Genomic DNA, 10,539 nt, shown 5'->3' on the forward strand with positions numbered 1-10,539 from the left:
CAATGGTATCCCATCAGCCTCCTTTAATGTAACCAGGGGTATCCGGCAGGGGGATCCGATCTCCCCTTTTTTATTCATATTAGCTATGGAAGGGTTAAGTCGTAAGATCAAGAGGGAGGTAAGAGAACATAGAATCAAAGGTCTCAGATTGTGGGGGCCTAACTTAGTTATCACACACCAACAATTTGTTGACGACTTGATGCTATTCGGAGAAGCGTCGCTCAGAGAGGTTAGAAATTTCAAATCCGTTCTAGCAGTTTTTATGATGGCTTCAGGTATGACGATTAATAATGACAAGTCTTGCACCTTTATTTTTAATACTCCTGCAATTGTCAAAGCGCATTTAACTAGAGTATTAGGTTTCAGAATGGGTGAATTACCAACTAAATATCTGGGTGTCCAACTGGATATAAACTCCCACCGCCTAAAAAATTGGCAGAATTTGTTGGAAAGGGTTAGAAAACGCCTGGCTAATTGGTCATTTCGAACATTGAATTTGGCTAGTCGCATTGTTCTTTTAAAATCTGTTTTATTGTCTATTCCCATATATTCATTATCTATCCTGGCAGCGCCCAAAGGTGTTCTATCTAAAATGAGGGAAATATTTGGAAAATTTTTGTGGAGTGGTACGCAACAGCAGAGAAAATGGGTCCTAGTTTCATGGAAGAAGGTTATCCAAAGCAAAGCGGAGGGTGGTTTAGGAATTCGCGATCCTGAAATTATTAACCAGGTGTTAGGAGCAAAGTTGTGGTGGAGATGGGTACAGGGGGGTACTGATCTATGGAAAAGAATTTGGAACTTAAAATATAATATGCCAGGCACAGTGGAAGATCGTTTACGTTTAGCAGTAACTCCCCGAGGGTCACAAATATGGAACTTTGCAAGCAACAATAAAGATATCGTCGGGGATTTAGCTTTCTGGGAAATCCGTGAGGGTGGTACAGCAAGTTTTTGGGATGAAGGGTGGCAGCAGCGGTATAAGTTAAATGAAGTCCAAACTCTTCATGATGTTCAAGTGCTAGGACAAAGGGCAGGTATGATACATGTCAAAGATTATTGGCATCGAGGAGATGTACATGGTATTTGGCGACTATGGAAGCAGCCTAGGGAATGGGCAGATTGTATCAGTATGGAGACAGAACATCGGTATACCCAGGAAATGGATTCACGGAAAATTAAGATTAGAGGTGGTAAAGACATCCTAAGGTGGGGTAAAACAATGAAAGGCATGTTCACTGTCAAAGAAGCATATCACTGGAAGTCGAGGGAGGAAAGGGCTGGCGATCAACTGGAATGGAACAAGATCTGGGCGGCCAAATGGTGGCCTAAAATAACGTTTTTTGTGTGGCTGGTTTGCAATGGCCGGATCTTAACTTGGGAGAATATTCAAAAACGTGGTATGCATGGACCCTCCCGATGTTATTTGTGTTGTCAAGAGGTAGAAAATCTGGAGCATTTACTAAATCGATGCCTCTATGCTCAGAGTATATGGGAGGAAATCAGAGTACTATTTGGTCAAACAAACAGGGACCCAACTAGTCTCAGGGTTACCTTATTTCATTGGGGTAAAGGGAATTTTCAGAGTAAAGTTGTTCGGAGATTGTGGACTCTGGTGATTGGCTTTGCAATATGGGAAGTCTGGAAGGAGCGCAATCGGCGAATTTTTAGAGGACAAGCTTCTCCACAAGTAAGAGTTTGGGAAACAATCTGCAGATCAATCAAGGAGACAGTTTTATCTGAAGCATGGGATGAGAATGATTGGAAAATGCCCCAGGAGGAGCAACGAATTCTTGTAAGGCTGAATCTAGATTATACAATGATTTTCCCTAACCTGGACCGGGGAAATAGATATCAGCTACACAGTCCAAATCACTTCAGATTGCCAGGGGATAGGCGAATCAAACTGACATTTGATGGGGCGTCAAAGGGTAATCCGGGAAGCGCAGGCTGGGGTGGCCTATTTAGAGATAATTCAGGGCGAACACGGTGGGTGTATGCGGAATGGGGTGGAGATATGACCAACAATGAAGCAGAACTATGGGGCCTCTATAACGGACTTCGAATTGCAGTTCGAAATGGTTACCGGAATCTTGAGGTGGAAGGGGATTCCAAAATTACAGTTGACATGCTAAGCAAATTGCGGAATGGCAAACGGTGGGACCAAGTGGCGACGAGCTGGCGAACAGCTGCGATCATACAAGATATTGCAGAATTGCTCAATCGGATTGAGTATATGATGGTTACTCACGTCCTACGAAATGGTAATCAAGCTGCAGATTTCTTAGCCAATTGGAGTAGCGAAGCGTCGGGAAGAATAATGGATGGGAGCTGGGATGCATACCACGAGGATCCACGATGGAGCGTACTACGCAATATACTACAAACGGATTATGATGCGGCCATGGCACTACAAGAAAATCATTAAATGTTTCCCTATTCAGAAAGGGAGGCGACCTGACATGGTAGTTAATGATCGACAGGGGTTTATGCAGCGCGTGGATAGCAATAACCATAGGGACGGCGATGGTGATCACCAAACGAGCGGGATGATTTTCCCAACGACGGATTTGGGTACGCTTTCGAGGACACCAGCGCGATGTGATGAGAATATTGGGCACGCTTCACATCATCTTAAAATTAATGGGGCAAGTGTTAAGGCAGGCGTCAGACGAGTTTTCGGTATTAAGTTGGAAGGGTGGTGGATGAGGGTCTTCATATGCTCTGCATGTAAATGCGAAGCGTATCGACTGAAACTTACAGCAAATCCCTGTATCAAGAGAGAGTGTGAGTGTAGTATGCAGCCCACAACAGTGTCGAGTATGGATGGGCGAAGAGTGCAGGAAGACGGCCGCTGGACACGGAGTAAGGGTAAGCCTGAAGAACAGCGAGGAAAAGGTCTGTCTGAGGACGCAAAGGGCAAAGGTGTTTCAGCGGATTTCTTACCTCGCGTCTATTTGGATATCACTGACGAATCTGATAAGGATTTTGATATACACGAGTATTTGGTTGATGAGGAACAGCGAAGGGTGACAGGAGGGAAGGTTGGGAAGTGGATACGTCGGAGTGAGGACCTCGAGGACTCAGAAGACCAGAGGGAGGAGCCGGAAGACTCCGAGGAGGATAGGGGTGGCCGACGTGGAAGAGGAAGGCCTCCGAAGGTTCGGGAGACTCAACGGGGTCGGGGAACGAGCAGTGGAGAAGGAGGTAGAGGGAGTAGGCAGCCCGAGCGCAGGGTTAGAGGCAGGGGCAAGCGGGACATGAGGAGGAAACTCATTGAAGTAGAGGAAGCTTATAATCAGGGAACTAGCCCACATATTAGGAAAATTATTGACCATTTCGAAGAGGAAGCTATGCAGGCAGCTTCAGACCCGGACATGGAGGACTGGGAGAATTTCATACCCGATCCTGGACACACTAGAGGAAGGTTGTCTTTATACAAACAATCTCTGCATGCTTACTGGGGCATGAAACGACTCCTGGCTAAGGCCATGGAGCAAATTGCAGTTGAAATGGTGGAATTAGCCCAGGGATTCCCTACTTTTAAAAGGGAATTAAGGAACATACAGGTGACTCTGAACATGCAGGACCATAAGCTGGACAAAATTCTACAGCTGCTCAAGGAAAATGGTTTCGAGATCAAGACAGAAGGTGGACCAAAGCTGGATATCCCAACTCACTAAGGAATGGACAATGCTGTCAACAGGTTTTCTGGAACTTTTTTAGTTTGCCAATTTTTGTAATCCTCAATGGAAATGTCTCAAACAAGATACAGTTCGATTGTGAAACATATAGTAGGAAATTTTGTATGGATAGATAGTCTGGATATGTATTTTTTGTGGATGGCGGTTAAAAACTATCGAAGGTTCCCGGTTTCCCTTAAGGGCGGGCAATGACCTGTCTCTCTTTGTATATAGCTTGTTTGTATGTTTTACTATGTTGAAGTAATAGAATTTCTACCTCAGCTTACAGAAAAAAGAAAAAAAAAAAAAAGAAAAAAGAAAAGAAAAGAAAAAATTGTATTTAAAAAAATTGAAATATTAAATAAACGTCTATTATATATTCAAGTCAAGTAATCCCAATTAAATTATTAAAATAAGCTAATTTTCATATTATATAATGAAGGTGATATTATGATGTTATTAATAAAAAGGATTAATATAATAATGGTGATTTTAAAAATATTATTACTTTTTTAATTAAGAAAAGATTGTGATATCATTAATAAAAATATTTTAATATAATAATAATGTCTACGGAATGTTTTTATCAAACAAATTCATTTAAAGGGATAATTTTTTAGACCCCTGTGAAGGATGTACAAAAAATTAAACCAATAATTTCTCACTAATAAAGGCAATCCATGAAACTACATTTTCATGAGTTTAATGATAATAGAGTTGGACAACTATAACAAGATGAAAATGATTTTTTGTGGAAGGCTTCTTATTTCAAGTTAAGGTGTATAAGAATCTGTTGACTTTTTTATTTTTAAATGAGGGCCTAGATTGATTCTCAAGGGAATATGTTGAGCATATGCTTAGTATGAATGTTTATCAATCGATATAGTGTGTTATAGAGTTTGTTAGGTTGCAATGGTTTTTAATCACTTTTAAAATTATATCCGTGCCACGGGGCTCCCCGCCCACCAATTTCCTAGGGATTTGAGATTATTCCAATTCTAATAAGTTTCTCCATGATAAGCTCCTCATTATTATTTATAACAATCATTTATATATAAGAAAATTCTATTTAGCAAAATGGTCCATTACTTTTAATAAATTTAAAATATTACATTCATGTCACGTGGCTCCCCGCCCATCAATTATGGTCCATTTTACAATAAGATGTTAGTTCTTTTTTTTTTGTCTCAAATTAAAGTTGACCCATAACCTTTTCATACATGGTTGATAAGGTTAATGTGTGCATTAGTAAGGCATGCAATAATTTATTTATTTTTTATTATATTTATGAAGCCCTTGGCTATATCAACTACATTGATATTTGTAGTGTGGTTGTACTAGTTTTAGAATATCCAAAGTATGCCCAAATTAAATCTAGATTTCAAAAAATCCTTTAAAATAACAATTTTACTAATTTTCTAACTTCAAAAATAAAGGTGATTTTGAAATACTTGTAGACCTTTAGAGGTCTATGGCATGTCCTTCTCTTAGTAAACCTGACCACAATAAGGATATTTGAATGTTGAATCTCTCAATTTTCTCAGAACTCACATTACTTCGATGACCACAATAAAGATATTTGAATGTTGAATCTCTCAATTTTCTCAGAACTCACATTACTTCGATCACAAACTGAATTGCCCCTAAGAAAATTTTAAAATATTTTTTAAACATAAAAATATACTTTAAAAAAATTGTATTATTAATTTTTGTTTTTCAAAGATTATGCTTTTGGTTTAGATATCTTAATTCTCTTATAGGTTTATATATTTTTTCATTTAATTTTTAGTTAATAATTACTTATTCTTAATTTCTTATAAAAAAAATTAATAATAAATTTATGGTTTTTTTTACAAGTATTTTGGAAATTTTATTTATATTTCATAAATTAATAATTCAATTTTATTTATTCATGTTTTATATAGAATAAAGAATAAAATAGTATTTAATAATAGTTTTAATTTATTCTTTGCTTTTCATAAATAATTGAATAAAATAATATTTAATAATAATTTTAATTTATTCTATGCCTTTCCTAAATAATTGAATAAAATAATATTTAACAATAATTTTAATTTATTCTTTGCCTTTCCTAAATAATATTTTATTTATTATAATAAATAAATAATCTTAATTTTCAATTTGTTTCTTCCTTCGATTTATAGTTATATTGCTATTAGTTTTAAATTTGTTTCTGTTTTTTTAATGTTGAGCTCTGCATATTTCGTTAACTTCTTATTTGTTTTGCTTTAATTTTATTTGTGTTGTTTTTTATTTTTATATATTTTTCGTTTCTGAGTGTTATTAGATTTTTTATGTTTTATTTTATAAATTAATAATTGAATTATATTTATTATTTTATTCTCTATTTGGGTAAAATAAAAATTGAAATAATATTTAATAATTATTTTAATTTATTCTTTGCATTTGATTTTATGTATTATTATATAATTTTAATTTTCATAATGTTTTTTTAGTATTTTTCTATTTATAATTATATTTTTTAAATTTTTTATATATGTTTTTAATGTTAAGCTCTTCTTATCTTTTTATTTTCGTGTTGTTTTCCTTATATATATTATTATTTATTCATTGTTATTAGAATCTTTAATGTCTCTATTAATTAGAGTTTATGATGTGATATTATATTTTTTCCATTGGGTTTTAAATTATTGTTTTTTATCTTCTTAATTTTGCTGACTTCTTATGGGCTTTCTTTTCATTTTTATTAATTTTGTTATTTTTATATTTTTAAATTTTTTGTTTTTAATAAAAAAATATTTGTTTAAAACACATTAGTTTAAAAACTTTTATATGATTTATCTTAAAGAGTTTTTCATAAATTATGAATCACAAACTTTGCATTTAGAAATTTTTAAAAATGTAAGTAAATTCTTATCTTTTTAAGCTCTAATAAACCCAATTTGATTCTAGTGGAATATTAATCATCTTCATTTTGTAGAAAAATTATATAATTAATGGCTTGGAATCTTTTAATATGCTCATCATATGCTTAGTCTTAATGCTTATCAAGCTATGTAGTGTATTCAAGAGTTTGTTAAGTTGTATTGACTTCTAATAAATTTAAAAAATTATATTCGTGCCACTTGGCTCCCCTCTCACCAATTTACTAGAGATTTGAGATTATTCTAATTATAATAAGTTCCTCCATGATAAATTATTCATTAAAAATTTACAACTTTATTATTTTAAAACTTTTTGATATTTACTTAATTTAAAATTAAAATTAATTTAAATCAGTCTCTAACTTTTATATATATATATATACACTAATAAAATCTAAAACTAAAACAAATTTATATTAACCAACAATAGATTATTTTGTTATGATTTTGTATTCCAAACATTACTCATACATGATTTGAACATATCAGATCAAACAATTTCATGTATGTGAAAGAGACAATGAACTAAAAACTCTGGAATGATTTAATGAAGTTCTTAAATAAAGAAAACAACAAATTTACATACGACTTACAAATTTCTTAAGGAAGTTTTCAGATAAAAACAAACACTAAAGTACCAATGATAAAGTTTTAAATAAGCAGTGATCATATTATGCAATTAGCAAATGACACCTTAATTACAAAGTCGAGAACAACACATTGCAGCAGGTCAGGTCAGTATCCATTGCATGGTGATAAGCATACATGTGAAGTGGATTCTGTCAACTCCTAAACACTTTTTGCAGGTCGCTGCAACGCTCAGATAACTACCCATCTGTGTCCCTGTCTATTTGTTTTTACGTTGAGCGCAAATTATAAGCCGCCACAGTTGGTATGCCTGTAATTCCATTCTGTTGCGCCTACTATCATATGGATCTTCAACAGTGGGATTTGAGTCCTATTAATAAGGAATCCATCGTTTTCCCGCTCTTGTCTTATAAGACAAGCCTAAATTGAGAGAAACAGCTCGCATTCTGTTCACAGTATCCGCTGTCGCAGTACTTCCCATAATTTATTTGCAGTCCTACGGGATAACAGACTTCGCTGCTGCCAGAATTAAGATTTGAATCCACAGTTTTACGGACGCTCTGAGCTGTGTTTGCGGCGGGGGACGAATTAGACGGCAAACTGATACACAAATTCAGATTGAGGTCGGGATCCTCTTCCGCATCCGGTGCTGCCGGAACGATAGGCGAGCTTTCCGATCGGTTGTGCTCGAAGAAGTCCGTTATCTCCGGCGTTCTAAGGTTCTGGATTACGGGAAATTCGCCGTCAGGAGCAGGCCGAGACAGAGAGGTAGTGTTGCTGGGAGGGCAGAGAAGCCGATGGGACCGGGGATCGATTCCCCTGCTCAGCAGTTTTCTCTTGATGTGCGAATTCCAGTAATTCTTGATCTCGTTGTCCGTCCGCCCGGGCAATCTTGCTGCAATAACAGACCACCTGCGCAGATTGACAGACGAATTGATATCAGTTCAGTCGACAATTAAAAGTTCCGCTAAGGATTGGGATTGGCACGTCAGGAAACCTCTCGGTCCATAGCAGATCGGGGTTTAATATAATTATCAGTTCTGATAAGTAAGAGAATTGATTGAAGCAAAAGAGGCGACGAAATTGCACACTTGTTGCCGATAATTGAGTGGAGTTTGATGATGAACTCATCTTCTTCTTCTGAGAAGTTTCCACGCTTAAGATCTGGACGCAAGTAGTTTATCCATCGGAGCCTGCAGCTCTTCCCGCATCGCATCAGCCCTGCAATCGGAAAATCAAGAAAAGTTCAGATAATCTCTACGACGCCTGTTGTCTACATACCATTGAAGAATTTGCCGCAACATAAAACCTATAAAGAAAACAGATGAGTACTCCAGGTGCAGACCGAATTTGAAGGGCGAGGTCATGATATTCTATCGTATGCAACTTCATTGACAAAACAACACTGAACAGGGAATCAATATGCAAAAGAGCGGGCCGGCCTTTTTGAAAATATTTGAAATGACCGCGGGAGATACAGCTATGCATTTTTTCCGGTTAACGGAGCTCTGAAGGAATTCGAATGTGGTTGCTGAAATATGGATGAGCGCTGAATTTTGGGCGCTTGAATTCAAATTTGAATTCGAATTCAAATGGGCTCGTTATTTGAATAACATTAATGCCGTGATTACTTGCATTGATTACGCTGAACCGTGGAGCCTCCCGGAGTTGGAGTGACGGAGCTGCCAGAAAATGCATGTACATAGGTCATGGTATCATGCATGGATATGGGTCCAAAACATGCATCCAAAACTGTCGTTACGGTGTTGCCGCTGTCAGAGGGTGTACCTCCATAGCATTAACTTTGCTATGGAGGTGGAAATAGGAACTGCCATATTGTTGTGGGTAAGCGGTGGCATCGGGAGGACACAATGCTCATCACATCAAACCCCTCATTCCGCGACGTGTAATAATGACCTTCCTTCTAATGACGACAGAGGGTGGTGGACAGGTATCAGCCTCCATGCAACCGGTTACTCTCATGATGCAGGACATGAAGATCGATAAGTTAACTCAGCTCATCCGAGATGGTGGCATTGTTAAGGCGGAACCTGATCTTCAGCCAGATGACCTGAAACAGTAGCGTCTGACGGTTTTTTACATATCACTCTTTTTGGTAGTTTCGTTATCATAGAAAGCTTTTCATTTCAGTTCTGTCTTCGTAGTTTCGCAGTTTTGATTAGTATGTTAAGGTTGAATAGTAGTATGCTCTTTCCTGTTTAGACAATCTGACCATATACTCACCTGGACATGGGACATGACTTATTTTTGAAGCTCTCTATTTTTCTATTAATAGAATCATACCTTAGCTTACAAAAAAAAAAGTAATTTTTATTGTAATATTTTAATAAACAAATATTTTCCTTTTGCTAATAATTTTTCAATATTTTTCTAATAGTTTATCACCACATATGTTCTCTAGATTTTTACATTTTTCCTATCGCTTTACTTATTCATTTTCTAACGTATTTATTTGTAATAAAAATGGTTATCATTACATATTTGTAATGAAAATTGTTCTATTTACCTATCATGATAATGTTCTTTATAGTTTTTTTTCAAATTATTCTATTTACCTATCATGATAATGTTCTTTATAGATTTTTTTCAAATTGTTCTATTTACCTATCATGATAATGTTCTTTATAATTTTTTTTCCCAATAATTACAAAAACTTATTTGAAATGGACTTTTAACATCGCTTCCACAATAAGACATTTTGTCACAATAATAAAATCATCTCCGAAATTCATGATTCCATTTTTCCTTATTTGATAATTAATGGGTATACAAGGTGTTAAAATCTCACAAAGATGAGGTGCTTTCTTATTCCTTATTTTCATTCATTTTTTAATACTTATAATATTTACTTAATATTTTATTTAAAATATAATATTTTTTTGTTATGTCATTGTTTACGCAGTGATATTTATGGTTAGGTTGTAGTTATTAGTTTATTTGTACTATGGAAAATTTCCAAATTTTTATAGTGAACATTAGGCTTTTCCTTGAAATTTTTGGGTGATGTTTGCTGGTCGCTGCATCTCTGACTCCGGATCTTGAGGGTAGACGTCATCCTGCCATGCACAATTGACAGAGTTGATCGGATGGTACAAAGGATGTACAACAAAGAGCGATTTTGCATACAAGTGGGAGTTAAGTTCGACTTGCTTTGAGCTTTGGTGTCGTAAATTTGGTTTTAAGAGTGTTGGTGGACAATTTATTTATGGATTATCGATAAGCGCATTTATATTTAGTTGTGAGTTGTTTTTCATGTTCAAAGGCTTTGCTTTATTTTCTTGGTGTTGTGGCGCTCATTGAGGTTGGAATTCCTGTTTTTGGTGTTTTCTTTGCGGCATAACTCC

At 35.7% G+C, this 10,539-nt stretch overlaps 1 protein-coding gene across 1 annotated transcript; it reads right to left on the bottom strand.

Moving 5' to 3' along the window:
- Positions 1-7,344: 7,344 nt before the first annotated feature.
- Positions 7,345-8,500, bottom strand: LOC149243447 (MYB-like transcription factor 4). The gene is made up of 2 exons (XM_089367813.1): positions 8,266-8,500; positions 7,345-8,086 (listed from the first exon to the last, which is right to left on the bottom strand). Exons 1-2 carry the CDS (start codon positions 8,388-8,390, stop codon positions 7,582-7,584), a joined length of 630 nt encoding a protein of 209 aa, XP_089223939.1. The 5' UTR covers positions 8,391-8,500; the 3' UTR covers positions 7,345-7,581.
- Positions 8,501-10,539: the final 2,039 nt, after the last annotated feature.

This window comes from Pinus tabuliformis, chromosome 8 (assembly GCF_031772625.1).
Source record: "Pinus tabuliformis cultivar Carrire ecotype Pingquan chromosome 8, CPIR1, whole genome shotgun sequence".
In the NCBI taxonomy this organism is placed as follows: domain Eukaryota; kingdom Viridiplantae; phylum Streptophyta; class Pinopsida; order Pinales; family Pinaceae; genus Pinus; species Pinus tabuliformis.